General features: G+C 34.6%; 4 protein-coding genes; 2 read left to right on the top strand and 2 right to left on the bottom strand.

Annotated features, from left to right (window-relative positions):
- Nucleotides 1-1,140: 1,140 nt before the first annotated feature.
- Nucleotides 1,141-1,763, top strand: FFUJ_02096 (uncharacterized protein; the record flags this gene model as incomplete). XM_023573789.1 has 2 exons in its annotated part: nt 1,141-1,336; nt 1,387-1,763. 2 exons carry the CDS (start codon nt 1,141-1,143, stop codon nt 1,761-1,763), a joined length of 573 nt encoding a protein of 190 aa, XP_023427257.1.
- A 1,482-nt stretch (nt 1,764-3,245) lies between these two features.
- Nucleotides 3,246-4,211, bottom strand: FFUJ_02095 (uncharacterized protein; the record flags this gene model as incomplete). The annotated part of the gene is made up of 1 exon (XM_023573788.1): nt 3,246-4,211. The coding sequence occupies one exon, from the start codon at nt 4,209-4,211 to the stop codon at nt 3,246-3,248; it is 966 nt and encodes a 321-aa protein (XP_023427256.1).
- Nucleotides 4,212-5,693: 1,482 nt separating this feature from the next.
- On the bottom strand, nt 5,694-6,024 carry FFUJ_02094 (uncharacterized protein; the record flags this gene model as incomplete). XM_023573787.1 has 2 exons in its annotated part: nt 5,694-5,780; nt 5,836-6,024. 2 exons carry the CDS (start codon nt 6,022-6,024, stop codon nt 5,694-5,696), a joined length of 276 nt encoding a protein of 91 aa, XP_023427255.1.
- A 9,798-nt stretch (nt 6,025-15,822) lies between these two features.
- On the top strand, nt 15,823-16,122 carry FFUJ_02093 (uncharacterized protein; the record flags this gene model as incomplete). XM_023573786.1 has 2 exons in its annotated part: nt 15,823-15,858; nt 15,913-16,122. 2 exons carry the CDS (start codon nt 15,823-15,825, stop codon nt 16,120-16,122), a joined length of 246 nt encoding a protein of 81 aa, XP_023427254.1.
- Between the last annotated feature and the right edge of the window lie 324 nt (nt 16,123-16,446).

Genomic DNA, 16,446 nt, shown 5'->3' with positions numbered 1-16,446 from the left:
CTCCACACCTGTGACCAGTAACCTCACGCTGGACTCGTTCGCGCTTTGGAGTGTGTCGACATATTGACGGAACAAGGTATAATACTGGAACATACTTCGCTAACCTGGTTCCAGCGCAGGCCTCTAAGTTCCATAATCCTAAGGACACTATGCTATGCCAACAGATCTTACCTATTTGTCTGTTAGGTGTCTGGTCAGCCGCTTGCGGCATTTGGCCACCGTTAAACGATAGCAAAGGGCATGATTGCGTCAATCTGGCGGTTTATGTTTGCAAGGAATGATCTGCGTAGCGCTCTGCCAGTTATTAACGGGTCAGCTACTGCGCTTAGAAGAGATTCTGTATCTCGAAGCCGGTCAATCAGTGGAAACAAATTGGTGAAGATATGAAGATGAACATTGGGACGTAGATAGGAAGGATCCAATAAGAGTAGTTCAATATGTAGAATGTAGTCTATTCCTTCAACTGTCGAGGAGCTCCGGCGAGTACCCCGCCCCACACCACCCCTGTCAACAAGCACGTACATGAGGGAAACCACACGATTTTACGCCTGTTGCACAACATGAGCACGTCCGAAGAGGAAAAAAGTCGAATTGCCACGCTTGTCAGAGCCTTAAATTAGGGCAGCCAAGGTCAAGACGCTCAAGGAGGTCGTTTGCGCCGGTCAGTCGTAATAAAAGGTGGCGCCAGACAGTTTAGGGATGTGAGCAGTGTGATGTAGCGATTTGTAACTCAAGAGATTGCTAGTACTTCTACCATAGGCTAAAATAGGTGAGGGGCTAGGTACCTTTAATCCGATGCATTTTTATTGGCTGCCTACCCCTGCTGTGACCCGACCGGAGCTCCTCGACAATTGAAGAGATAAGTTAGAGAGAGGGTGGGGAGTTGACTGAAGAGGCGATTGCTGCACATTAAGTCTTGCATGAGTGGCTAGATAGGGCAACTTCTGCTCCACACGCTTTGAGCTCGCATTACAAAAATGTGCCAGCCCTGCCGTCGCCTCCTGACTCCCCAGCAACGCCAAACTTTCCGGCACTCTCCAATATGGCGTCAGGCCAAAAATGGTTGTATGATCCATGCCTCTGTTGCGGCACCCACATAGAAGGAGCAACTTACTGCTCTAATTCCTGTCGGCTATCAGAATGCGAGAAGGCGCCGGCACCGACGCACTGTCCAAGCTGGCCTTCCATGCGGAGCGCATCGTCCTCCTCGACATCGTCAGCCCAAGAAGCCAAGTCAGCGACCAAAGTAGAGAAGCAATTAAGGGTTTACAATATGTCATTGAACCAGTCCAAGATGCGGAGGAGATTGCATTAAAGGCCGAAATACCTCCACTTCGTTCGCATCCCGCCTCAAGTGCTAACACCAGGAGATACATCTCACAATAGTGCCGCCATCAGCGCTCTCCGCGTGCCAACTCCATGACAAAGAAATTCGGAGTCGAGAAGCAGGACGTATTCACGCGAGGAACAGCTTTCCTACGACAGTCCCGTGGCTTCGTCGACTTGGCTCTGATCTTCACTTGAAGGACATTGGCCGGAAAAAAGACTTCTTGAGGAACTTGATCGGTCTGGAATACGAAGTGGATCCGAACAATCCGGACGAGTCGGACGATAGTCAACTTGGGTTCATACATATCACATTCGATTGGATGATCAACTACGCCAAAGCCGTCATTACACTCGATATTATTTCGTGGAATGCTCTATTTGAAGTTAACCGCAAAGAGCTTGACAAGGACAGGGGTATGCTAGGTAGGAAGTAGAATATATTGAGCTGTTTCAAGCCTAAATGTAGCCAAACCTGGCTCGGTAAATAAACCAAAGTATACCTATAAGTTCTTCCGCGTATGATACATAGAAAATGGGGTAACGCGACAGTTATGGCGTTTTGAAAAATCGGTAATTAGAGAGATATCTTTTGATTTTTAGATTATAACTAGATTGATATCTATATTAATAAATATAAAGGTCCGGTAATCCTTTATTTACAAAAGCCAGTTTCCCTAAGCCACTTATCCAAGCCTTTAATAAACTATAATAAACTAAAGAGGCTATAATTATAATATAATAATATATACTCCCTATAATAAAGGAAAATGCTTTATCTTTTGGCTATAGATATCAGTTTACTTTAAGATAAAGTTACTAATAGACAGTTTTAATCTATAACTATAACAGTTAAGTTATAGAAATAATTAAAGAAAAGCTTAATGCAAGAAGGCTTTAAAGAACTTATTAAAGATAATTATTTTAAGTTAACTTTAACTTAAAGAATACTAGAAGAAAAGAGAAATATAACTTAAATACTTAAGGCAGAGATTAAAGATCTGCAGTATAAGCATTATAGCAGTATAGGTAGTAAGTCTCTAGTAAAAAGCTTTATTAAGGCAAAGAGTTACTATAACTAATATATCTAGGTTCTTTACTAAATAAAATTTAGGCTAGCTCTAGCTAGTTTTAACTCTTTATTAACTAAAGTAATTTATAGATAAATTATGCCTTACTTATATTAGCCTACTATCTATAAGCTCTAAGAACTGAGATCTAATAGGGGTAGTTTAGGAGAATACTTAAGTTTAAATGCTATTATAACCTTATTGCTTAGCTATTAGTTATAAATCACTAGCCTAGAAGATAGGGCATTTTAGAAATAGCCAGTAAGGCCTTATGGCAAAACCTTAGCAGCTTTATCTAGGCATTGGTAGCCTTTATGCAGCTACTTCTTAATGTCTTAAGAGGTAGAGCTTTATATATAAAAACTGTAATGGCTAAAGTTCGGTTTTTAAACCCTATAGTGATAAGATATTAGCTAGAAATATTAATTTTGGCATTACTTAACGAGGATTTCTGATTACTATGTTAAAGTAACTCCCTATTAGAGACTAAATAGTTAGCTATTTGACCTACTTTTCTTGAAACTTCCAGGCTATCTACTACTGCTGCCTGAGCTACCTCACGATTGCCGCTCTCATTTTGGCTGCATCCCGATCGCTTTTCACCACCTCAAAAATAATCATCCAAACTTCAAACCTATCGCAACGGCGTAGTCTGGCTTGGAATCACTTCATACTTGGTATATAATATCATCCAAATGCTATATTTCGATGTATACTATAATGGGTAACTTTACTGTACTGGTGCAAATCATTTGGCCCCCAGATCGTTTTTGAATTGTGGTTAGCCAGGCACAGTCGTTACTGAATTGTTGTTAGGCTTCCCGTGATGCCATGTGCCGCGGCCACGACTTATGTCGAGAAAGTGAATGGGGATGCCGTTGGATAACCATAATCGCCCAGGCATGATGATGCATTGGTTGGCGGGACGTAATGTAGTTGAATCACATCGTCATTGGGTCTCCTAGAACGTGGACCTCGTTCAAATGAACGAAATTCGGGGTCACCGAACGACCGAGGAACACTACCTTCAGGCTCGTCTACAACCAGCATACAGTTGCACTCCCTGTGCCGAACGAGGAGCAGCAGCCTGTTGAGCACAACGAATTCCATCTTCAGCTTGATGCTGTAAACCACCGGCTTGTATGTCGTTTGGATCTGGAAGTGGTCCAGATATTGAGTAAGAAGAAGGCTTATGTCGAGCAGCACAACCAAGATGTTGACCATTATGAGGTGTCTGATCACCTTGCGCTCCGTGGCCCTTCTGATCGCGAAGATGGGCTGGAGTCCGTGGGCCGCTTCCCAGATGTAAAGACCTGAAATTACGGACTCTTGTATAGAGAATCCAGCGAGTTGTATCCGTTCATAGATCTCGAACGCGGGAAGAAGCCGATCGGAATTTTGTGTATTGCTGCCGAGGAACAGAACTGTAACCGGAATGTGAAGGATGCAAAAATTCGTGACAATCATAACCAGGATCCAGCGGCTCTTTGCTCTATTTGCGATGATAAGATGCAGGCGGGAGTAGAGAACGACAGACTGGCCAGTCACCATAGCATACCATCCGATACATGTCAAGACCGCCAGCGGGAAGTTAGGCCCCAAGCTATAGTAGCGAAGCAATACCACTATCGAGTGAAGCACGATTCCCAACGTTGCTGTCAGCATGCTCCAGAAATACAGGCCGTCGTGTCGCTTGAAGCGATCGAGAAGCGAGATGAGGATTTCGACGCAATTGTAGCACGCAACCGCAAAGAAGCCGGCGATGGTCATGTTGATCGCCAAAGACGCCGTGATTGGACCTGTTTCACCGACCATCTTGGCTGCCGTAGGACTTGGGCAAGGCCATTCAGGCAGTTCATGGTAGGACGAGAAATATGAGAGAGAAATAAACAAGAAATACGAAAAAAGATAATAAATAATATAAATAAAAGAATAAATAAAAAAATAAAAAAATAAAAAAATAAAAAAATAAAAAGATTTAAAAGAATTTCACGCTTGTGAGACGAGGAAATACAACGCAGATGTGCACCCCTAGCTTCGGTATTATAAGAAAATGACAGTCTTGTAAGGAGTTTACCTCGTTCCACCATTGCAGCATTCAAATTGCGCCCGCGCGTTGGAGTCGCCGAGACAGATTTGTTCCAAGGTTCTTAGCTAGCTGGATAACCCCCCTGTAGGCGTAAATTTGTCTAAATGACGCTGAAGGGGTGTCATTGGTCGGCATTGTCGATTCTAACTAGCATCCAAGACAATCCAGGCAAGCTATCGTCACCGGGCTAAGCCACAGGGGATTTTAGTCAACGCCATTCATTCTTGACCAAGAAACAAGAGCAGACGGGTTTTCCCAGGTGAGCCCGCTTGACCGGGACTTGATCGGCATTTACCGGCGGGAGCTACTGGGAATCCATTTAAAGTTTCTCTGAAGCTCAAGAAGTTTGTAAACAAACGTTGCCCTCATCAATGAGATAAATGAACAAGCCTCCCACCCTCGTATTCGCCTGTCAAGCGAAGGGGCTTACGCAAGGTAAACCTATCCCTTTGAGCGGTACAGCCCTTCGGCTCACGACAGGGGTATAGGACCAATCAAAATGAATAAAACTAACCGTACTTCTCCCTACATACTAATATGTACGATGGTAAAAGTCCCAGCAGTTTTGATTGTTACAAAGAGCTACCTCACAAACTCGGCAGCCGTACCAGGTCTGCCTACCTGAGCCTCCTCGATGCCGACTTCGTGTATTAGCTGTTATCGGCTATAAGAGAGTATTTTTAACCTTCTTTTTTTTAAAAGGTCGGGGCTGCCCCTGCCTAAAGCCTTTACAAGCAAGGCAATCTGAGAATATCCCCCTGTTGACATGATTGATATCTCTTTGCAGGTGATTTTGCCGTAACTGGGTATCATTTATGTCCTTCTCTTTCCCTGCCTGAGATCTCTTCCTTGCGCCGCTTTCTTGGGCAAATTTGATGAATAGGGCGTCAGAAATGCACCTTTTCCAGCTCTCGAGGGTCTTGTAAGGCGGCCACCGCGGCTGTGAGGTTTCGAGCTGCAAAATGAAGCTATTCGCGAGTGCTATATGAAGAAGGAAGGACTAAAGGAGAGCCTGCCACGGGCCACGGCGAAATCGGTGCTCATAGCTTGTATAGGACCTTGTCTGATCTCCTTCGGTCTACATGATTCATTTCATCGTTGTAAGAAGTAGATACAGTCGGTATAGGAATAACCTTTATTGCGACATCACCAAAGGTCTCCTGTATCGGCTTGGATTGTGCCCCTTCATCGGCAGGCTTCTTCCTTCTCTATAGGGTGCGTTGGTCATCGGCACCGCTGTATACGGTGGAGAGAAATAACCCGAGGCTATTATCCTCCCAAGCGATTTGAGCGACCTAGGAAGGACGAATTAGTAAGGGAAATGCATATAAATAAGTCCCTTGGGCGTACGAGGCCGTCAATTGTAGGGATTGACTTTACTTTATTATACTTAAAGCCTGAGACACCTGCCTTATCCTTCCCTTTTACAAGCTTGCGCTCTTTGGTGATGCCACAGTTAGGGCGGGCTGTGCCTGTGGCCCCGTGACCGGCTTCTTGAAGGGCACGGAAGAGATCGGGCGAGGCAAAGAGGTTATCCATAAAGACGTGATAGGTCTACTTTGGCAGCATATTGACTAGGTGAATTACGACTCCTGCTGTATTGCTGAGGGAGACAGTCTCCTTGGGCCTTCCCTTCCTCTTCTAGCCCTTTTACGACTTGCAGCCGGGTTCTTCATTGGTAGCTCGATGATAACAGCGGTATATGGTGATGCCTTCACATGCCACAGCCACCGGATAAAGAGGCCGTTTTGGACGATAAACCAGACTTTAAACCCCACGGGCGTAGGCTTATTCTTGACTAGGGTTGTATCATTGCTCCTGCCTGGAAAAGGGACCATACACTCATCCACAGTGACGTTATTCCCTGGTATATAGAGCTGGTCTGACACCTTCTGCATCAGGTCAGACCACGGTTCAGCAGCTTGGAATACCTTCGGAAGGTCCTCTTCATTGCCTAGGTCAAGCAGGGTGTGGTTAAAAGTCCGTACATAGCGTGAGATTATCTCGAACCTCCATAGAGGCATAGATTTGATGGCTGAATGAGGGGGGACTGAATACCTAGGGAAGGGGAGCTCCAATGGCTCTTGATCGTATTTTCCTTATCAATTCCTAGGTAAATCAGCAACCCGAGCCATACATACACTTGCGCAACCGAGAGCCCGTCCCACTTGTTGATCCGCGAGTGGTTAGAAATGGCCGAGTTGTAGCTATCAATAACGCCATTTTGTATAAGATGCGAGACCCAGCTTTCACTGTGGTAGACCCATGACTATACGAGGGATATTGGTGTAAAAAGCTGGAATAGCTCGAGGGTGTTGAGGGCAGTATGTTGATGTGAAAGTCACGATTTTCTACATTGAAAGGGATGAAATTGTGGCCGCCGGCTTCTTCAGGCGGGCTAATTATTATTCCGGCGGGGCCTAAGCCTCTTTGCTGTGCATGTGTAAAAAAGCTATGATCACCGAAGTTATATTCCTCAACTTGTATCTTATTAAGAATAGATGGAGAGTTCATCGTTTCAGTAGATATCAATTGGCATGAGTTTTTAGTGGTATTTTGTAAAAATTAAGTAACGTACACGATAAGCGTGCGGGACAGACAAGTGCGCGGGACAGACAAGTGCGCGGGACAGATATTACGACCCGACAGGCACCCACATGCGACCCACATTTTTCACCAATTAACAGCACTCCCGCTAAAGACGATCAGCGCCAAGACTCCACAATTATAGTCAATTTCTCTTAATTAGCAATAATCTATTTAAATCATCACTAATCTTATAATAACCTTACTAATTAACTCTAGAAGATATTTAGTATAAATATATATATTTATTTAGTATTAAATAGAACTTAGCTTACTAGCTATTAATAAAACTTCTTTATATTAATAAGCCTAATATATATTACTTAATTATTAAGAGATATAATACTTAAGTTAAGCTTAGTATATATACCTTACATTTCTGTAAATATAAACTTAATATAAACTAGTTTCTCTATTTAAAACCTATAACCATTATATATTAATAGCTCTTATTTAATATATATTATATATATATTAAGTAATAATATATTATTAAGATATCTAGTAATGCCAGTATCCCTATACTTCCTTATATTAAAGTACACTTTAGTAATGCTAAAATAGCAGCTAAGGTTTAATAACTTTATAATACCATTAATATACTATAAGTTTAGGTAAATGCATAAACTATTACTAATAATAAAGGAGGCAATTATAAGTACTGTAAAAGGGACCCTAAAAAAGCACTTAAGCTGCCTAAGCCAGAACCCTTTAAAGGATAGGCAAGTAATATAATTCTATTCTTTATCTAAATAAAAGGTTACTTTTAATTATTTCTAAATAAACTAAATAGCCTAATTAAGAAGCTACTATTTACTGCATTACTAATTTAAAGAAATATTAAAGACTGATTTAAACTAATTATAAGGGACTACCTTAAGAATAAAGAAAACCTATAAGATTAAGATACTTAAAATATCTTTAGAAATTAAAAAAACTTTAAATAAGCACTTAAGGATAATTTTAAAGTAATTAATAAAGAATACCAGGCAGCAGCTAAACTGCTTGCATTTAGATAGTATAAGTTATATATAGCCTACTTAGCTAAGTTTTAATAGCTAGCCGCTAAAACTTAATAGGATAATAACTTACTTATAGAAATCTATTACTAAAGCCTAAAAGAAGAAGTTAAAGATAAATTATACCTAGCTAATAGGCCTAAAGACCTAACTATATATATTACTATAGTAATTAAAATTAATAAATAACAGTATAAATGCAGAAAGGAGAGAGTAAACTATAAGAGGGGAAATAACTTTAACCCTTACTATCCTAACTAATAACGAAATAATAACTAAAGTAACTCTTAAAACTAATAATAGCAATAAGAAAGCTATTAAAATGATACCTTATATAGATCCTATAAAGGACTAATAACTCTAGGAGCCACCCGGTCTAATAATAGAAATTGTAAAGTATGCGATATATCTAAATGCAAGTGCTATAACTATAACTAATTTGGATATATAGCACAATAATATTTACAGCCTTAAAAGCCACCAGATCTAAATTACAGTAAGTAAATACTGGGACTAACATAATAGCTCAAACCCTAAATAGCTATATATACCTAAATGTTAGGAATGATATAAAGTAGATATAATGGATAATTTAATAGGGAAAATGAAATTACTTAATTAGAACCTGAAGAAGAAGGGAAGCCTGGAAAAAGAAATAAGTTATGCACTTTAGAAGAACTTAAATAAAAAAGAATCTAATAAAATAAGCTGTAAAATTAGAAATACTATAAATATATAAAGGACCTTAAAAAATAAGAATACTTTAATAAGAAATAAAGAAAATAAAGGGAAGAAATAAATAAAAGGAAGCTTAAAGAACTTAAGAAGTAACTAAAGATAGGAAACTTATAAATACTAAAAGTTATTAGGGAAGGAAAGGCTATTATCCCTAATACAAAAGAATTAGGCCAGTTATCTAAACTAATTAATAATATCCCTATTAGGATAACACTTTAAAGCAGAAAAGAATATTAGGTATAAGAAGTTAAGGCAGGGAACTAACTTTAATAAAAGAAAAAATAAAGCCCCTATAGTATAAAATATAGAGGTAAATATACTAAAATAACTGCTTAATACCTTTACCACTAAAATAAATAGACCTTATAAAAATAGGAATAACCCTATAAAAAGAAAGTTAATAAAAATAGCTTAAGAATTTATAATATATAGAAAGATATCTATATATAAGGAGCCAGAGAATATTAAAATATAAAAATAGGAAGTAAGGTTTATATCAAAGTGTACTATACTAATAATACACTTAACCTACTATATAAGGAACCTATATTTAATATATAAGATAATATACAAATAATACTAACATACCTTTAATATAATAAAATAGCCTAGGTTTTATATAAGAACTATTAGTATAAATAACATAAGTTAGATAAGATAGATAATAACTGCTTTTCTATAACTATAAACAGAATATCTAATAATAAGCCCTACTTAATATATAAAATAGAAGGATATTTAATATACCTTTAGTATAACTACCTTAAAGTAGTAGAATTACAATTTAATATAGCACTTTACAGAAAGACCTATAAGGTTAATAAATTAATATAAGGAATTAAAGAGAATATAAAGATTATTAAAGATATAGAAAAAGAATTTAATAAAATTACTTAAGGAAGATATAAATATCTCCAGAAGGAACCCTTAATTAACAACACTAGCTTAAAAAATACTAAGGAAATTTAATACTAATAGAAGGCAGATAGCCTATACCTAATATAGAATATCTTATTAAGACAGAAATAAGCAAGTAAATACAAGACTATAGATAAGAAACTAAAAGAAGAATATTAATAATAACTATTTAATAAAGAATTTCTTAATAACTACCTTAATAGAGAAGGATATAATAATAGCAACTGCAAATAAATATACTAAAATATATTAAGAAAGGTTATATACTATCTATAACTAAGCTATAGATAAGCCAATAAACTGGATAAGAATGACTTAAACTAATAAATATACTAAAACTATATAAAGATCTTATATTATAATGCCTAGTACTAAAAGTTTAAATTAAAGGGAAATAGCTAAATACTTAAATTAACTATAGAGCTAAACGAAATTTTATTAATCTAAAAATAGTTATATAACTAAAGTTATTATAGAGAAAGAAATAGAGACCTTACCTACTAATTAATATAGAAGGGCAACTATTTAATTATAATAATAAAATTATTAATTAAGAGATTAATTACCTTAAGGTCTTTATCTAAAGAAAAAATCAAGGAATAGACTTTAATATCCTTTCTCTAGATTAGGAAGTTAATATCCTCCTAAATATTAATTAATTATAGAAAAAGAACCTCTATATTGACTGAAAGACTGGCCAAGTTACCTTTTTTAGTAATACTAATAGCGATAATAAGATAATTATAATAAATAATAAGAGATCTTAAACCCTAACTAATAAGGATAGTATAGGTAAGTATAAAGTAAAGAATTTACTACCTTTAATAGAAGTTAAATATAAGTATATAAGAGGTAAGAAATAATAAAATAAATAGATTTTAGGATTCTTTAAAATATAACTATATAGTCTAAATAAATAATTATAAATTTAAAAGGAATTTAAAAAGGAGAAACAGTAAGACTAACTTAAGAGTATATTAAAAAAGTACTGTATCTATAAGAAACTATTTAGTAAAGAACTTAAAATAAAGGTACTATAGTATAGCCACTAAGACTATAAAATATAGCTTAAATTAAAAGACTTACTATTCTAGAAGATTTATAACTTAAATAAAAAGGAACTTAATACCTTAAAAGAATACCTAAAAATAGAATTAATAAAAGGAAATATTAAGATATTTATATTATTAATAGGATTTTTAGTAATATTTATTCTTAAGAAAAATAGGAAACTATAACTTATTATAGATTATAGAAGGTTAAATGCCTTTACTATTAAAAATAGGACCCTACTTCTACTTATTATAGAACTTAAGGACTGCCTATAAGGAAAATAGATCTTTACTGCTCTTAACCTAAAAGGAGCCTATAACCTGATTTATATTAAGGAAAGAGATAAATAGAAGATAGTATTTAGAATTAAGTTTAGACTTTTTAAGTATTTAGTAATGCTATTTAGACTTATTAATGCACCTATAATATTTTAGTAGATAATTAATAATATACTTTAATAGTATTTAGATGTCTTTATAGTATACTATTTAGATAATATCTTAATCTTCTTAGATAATAAAGAAGAATATAAAGAATATATTTATAAGGTTTTAAAAGCCCTATAAGATATTAATTTACTAGTTAAACTAAAAAAGAGTTACTTTTATATAAAAGAAGTAAATTTCTTAAAATATATTATTATACCTAAAGAAATTAAAATAGAATAAAAGAAAATCTTAATAGTAGTAAACTGGCTAATACTTAAAATAGTTAAGGAAGTATAAAGCTTTTTAGGTTTTACTAATTACTATTAACAATTTATTAGAAACTTTAGTAAAATAGCAAACTTACTGATAGAACTTATTAAAAAGGACTGAAAGTTCATTTAGGCACCAGATATCTAAAAAGCATTTAAATAACTATAAGATACAATCTTTAGCAAACCTATACTAGTTATATTTAACCTTAATAAGGAAATAGAACTTAAGACTGACTTATTAGACTATATACTAGGAAGACAGATTAGTTAATACAACAATTAAGGCAAACTGCACCCTATTGCATTCTATTTATATAAGTTATATAAAGCAGAAATTAACTATCCTATTTATAATAAAAAATTCTTAGTAATTATTAACTATTTTAAGGAATTTAGATATTACCTTATGGGAAGTATATATTAAATTAAAGTTTATACTAACTACTAAAATATTTTACACTTTACTATAATATAAGAACTTAACTAATAATAGCTATATTATGCTAAATACCTATATAAATTTAACTTTATAATTATTTACCGAAAAGGATTAAATAACAAAAGAGTAAATACAATTAGCAGAAGACTAGACTATAATACTAGCATAATTAAAATAATAAAATAACTTCTAGAAAAAAATAATAAAGGAGAATACCAGTTTATATAACTAATATAGATACTGGGATAGATATAAACGGCATAAGCAAGAGAGCCCTTAGGAGATATAAGGCAATTTATTAGGGATTTTTATACATACCTAATATATAGACACTAAAGAGTTATAAAGACCCTTAAATAACTGCTATAATAAGGGTATAAGATTTTATAAAAAACGGTAAAAGAAGTTATTAAATAATATAACCTTTACGTAAAAACCAAAGCCTGATAATATAAACCTTATAGAGAACTACAACCACTACCAGTAGTATAATAACCTTAAGACTTAATTATAATGGATTTTATAACTAAGCTATTACTATTAGAAAAACCCTTAACTGGAATCTTTTACGATAGTATTATAGTTATAGTGGATTAACTTATAAAGTTCTTATACTATCTACCCTATAGAAAAGATATAGATACCAAATAATTAGTATATATCTTTTATAGATATATAGTTAGTATATATAGAATGCCAATAGAAATTCTCTTAAATAGAGGAGGAATATTTATATTAAGATTTTAGAAAGCACTTATAGTATACTTAAGACTAAATTACAGGCTTATAATGGCATTTAGACCTTAAGTAGATAGATAGATAAAATGCATAAATTAAGTACTGGAATAATACCTATAGTGTTATATTAACTATAAATAAAACGATTGGGTAGAAAAGTTGCCTTGCGCCTAACTTACTTATAATACTATATATAATAAGAGTATATAACTTATACTATCTGATGCCAATTTTGGCTTTATACTAGATGTATATTATAATGTATAAGAACCTAAAACAGTTAATCTAGCTGCTATACTTAAAAGCGATAATCTAAAGAATCTATATAATAAACTTTAAATAAAACTTGAATTTATTAGAAAATAGATATAATGGTATTATAACCCTAAAAGAGTAGGAGGACCTACCTTTTTAAAGGAAGATATAGTCTACCTATCTATAAAAAATATCACTACTAAACAATTAAGTTACAAACTTAACTTTAAATATATCAGACTATATAAGATTGTAAAGAAGGTCTTAATAAATAACTATAAATTAGACCTACTACTGAAGGTTAGGATCTATCCTGTCTTTTACATTTTATTACTTAAATTAGCAGTAGATATAATTTACATTAAAACTAGTAATAAATTAAAAGAAATTAATAGACTAGAACTCTATAAAGCAAAAGAAATTAGAGATATATAAAAAATCAATAGATAAATAAGGTACTTAATTAAATAGAAAAACTACCTAGAGAACGAAAATATATAGAAACCCCTAAAATACCTTATTAATGCCTAGCAACTCCTAAAGAACTTCTACCAGAATTAATAAAAGTACTAAGACCTAATAACTTTCACTTAGACTGTTTAGTAATAGCGGACCAGTTATAGAAGGTACTATTAATAATAGCACCTTCTATAGCAGATTGCTTATTCCATTCTGCCCTTTTAAGCTTATTTATTAAGTTTAGATTACATTAAATTATATTTAGACCCTTTACCTTAACCTAATGATACTACTGCCTTAAATAAGTAATCTTGGCAAACTGAGTATTTATTTTATTATAAATATAAGTAGATTCTGCTTAAAGTTTAATTAGTTTATTTTTAGCAGCCTTCTCTTTATGCTTGAGATAACGCTTCTTATTAACGATCTTTTGAGCTAATATTATATTAGTAGAAACCTATAAAACATTTTATAAGGAAGAACTTACTAGCCGCCACAGATAAACCGTAACTATTACAGAAGAAACCAGACTTAATATAAGGATTATAGCGATTTAACTTTATAGGGTCTAGAATGCAGGATTCTATTATTTCTTAATAAATACAATTAGAGTATGGCATAATAGGATTCCTAAATGCCGCAATAAAGATATAAAGAGATTTGCAATTATTAGAGGACGTTTTCTTAGCCTTTACTATACGGTTAGATATTTTAAGGGATTATAAAAGTAAGATTAAATATACTAAAATGACTAATAATGAAGTTACTTTAACTAGGCCTCAAGGATAAGGCCTAGGGAGGGGAGAGATTATATTACAACCCAATAGGCACCTATATATAACTTACATTTTTTACTAATTAATAGCACTCCCGCTAAAGACAATTAGCGCCAAGACTCTATAATTATAGTTAATTTCTTTTAATTAGCAATAATCTATTTAAATTATTATTAATTCTATAATAACCTTACTAATTAACCCTAAAAGATATCTAGTATAAATATATATATTTATTTAGTATTAAATAGAACTTAACTTACTAGCTATTAATAAAACTTCTTTACATTAATAAGCCTAATATACATTACTTAATTATTAAGAGACATAACACCTAAGTTAAGCTTAGTATATATGCCTTACGTTTCTGTAAATATAAACCTAGTATAGACTAGTTTCCCTGTTTGAAACCTATAACCATCACAACAGACAAGTGCACGGAACAGTATACTGCATAGTAAAAAACAGCTTACCCTATTGCATTTTAAGTCTTAAATAAAATAGCTAAAAATTTATAAAAATTATTTTTAAAAATAGTATAGTTAATATTAGTAAATTATATTTTTTAAATATTTTTTAATATTTTATTTTATATATGAAACCTTAAAATACAATGTATTTTACAGTGTAAATAGACTTTAAGGTTTATAGCTATATAAGATTTTTATAAAATCTAAAAAAATTAATATAGATTATTTTAGTACTTATATATAAAATATTAACATCTTAGCTATTTTAGGCTTAAGTTAAGTTTTTTATAAGCTTTTAAAAATTGGATTTTAAGGTGAAAAGTGGGGTGTCCCGCGCACTTGTCTGTCCCGCACGCTCATCGTGTACGTTATCTCATAACCTTCCGGTACCCCGTACGTACTAGCCTTTATGACTAAGCAAAATGGGGCGAGTGATTGTTAGATTGGCGGCTGGGAAAGGGCCCCACTTTCCTTTATCACAATATTATTCTTGTATCCAGAAAAAGAGGGGGAATTGAACCAACCCCTCCCTTACAGACTGATCAAAAAGAATCAAGTCGACAATCAATAGCATCACGACATTCTGCTCCACATCTTAATACACTCACCCCATCGTATAGCTGCGTATCCAACATGATACGATCCCAGCGGTTACGTCACGTGTACCCCACAAAAAACTCCACCCTAGCAGCCAACCAAGAAAGGACCGACAAGTATAGGAACGACGGCGCTCCAGGACCGCGTCGTTCCAGGACCGACGACGACCTCAAGTCACGTCGCTCCCTGTGAACACGTCAAAGTATATAGAACACATTCATTTGCACTTCCATAGATTCTAGTTCACCAGCTATCAATAAAACTTCTTTACATTGATCAAGCCTAACACGCATTGAATCTACCATTAAGAGACGTGACACTTCGACAACGCTCAGCATCACGCCCTACGCAATCTGCCAACAATAAACCTAGCACGGCTTAGTTTATCCACAGTTGGGAACCAACCGTCACAAAAAGATCTTATATTGCTTATATTATATAGTACTTGCACTATACTTAATATTAATTACACAATATTTAAACGACTATGCACTGTATTATACGGTTTCCGATATTACTTGCACTGCACGTTATAAAAGTACCGTGCAAGCAATACGATATTAAATATGATATCGTCATCTTCTTATTTATGGCCGCACTATTTCCTTCACTGGTTGCCGAGATGGTGAGTGTCAGACCTTGTTCAGGCTGCAGCGCAGGCGTTGATGTATCCTCTCAGGTCAAGTTCGCCAACAAGAAAGCCGTGCCCTTCCTTGTGTTCAACACCGCCCACAGAGCAATGACCACCCTCAGTCAAATAGACCACAGTATCAAGATTTACCTCAATAAGCTCAACGACATGAAGATCTTCCTAATAGAAAGACGGTCAAAATTAGTGGCAGAACGGTATCTAAGAAGGTTACCGATACCTTCTACACTGCTAATGTAGACAGATACGTCAGCTTCAATCGGTTAAATACGTGGTGCTTACAGCTGCAGTGACCAGAACCTATAAATGCATTAGCTACATGGGACCTACTCTCGGAGGTAGCTGTGGTTCGCTCCAGGGTCACTATAGGATCATTGCGGATCAGATCCTCACCATAAACCGCATCCTCACCAAATAGGTCTTTCAAGATAGTCGACTAGAACTTTAACCTCTTCTAGGCCATAAAGGGAGCTGGTTACAACTTTAGCATTGCGACTTTAGTTACTGCCAAGATCTACAACATTAAGCACTGAAACTGGGCAATTAAGGCCTTTATCATCAGTG

Source organism: Fusarium fujikuroi, chromosome FFUJ_chr03, assembly GCF_900079805.1.
Source record: "Fusarium fujikuroi IMI 58289 draft genome, chromosome FFUJ_chr03".
Taxonomy (NCBI): Eukaryota; Fungi; Ascomycota; class Sordariomycetes; order Hypocreales; family Nectriaceae; genus Fusarium; species Fusarium fujikuroi.
Note: the sequence above shows the minus strand (reverse complement) of the source record. Positions and strands in the feature narration are given on the sequence as shown.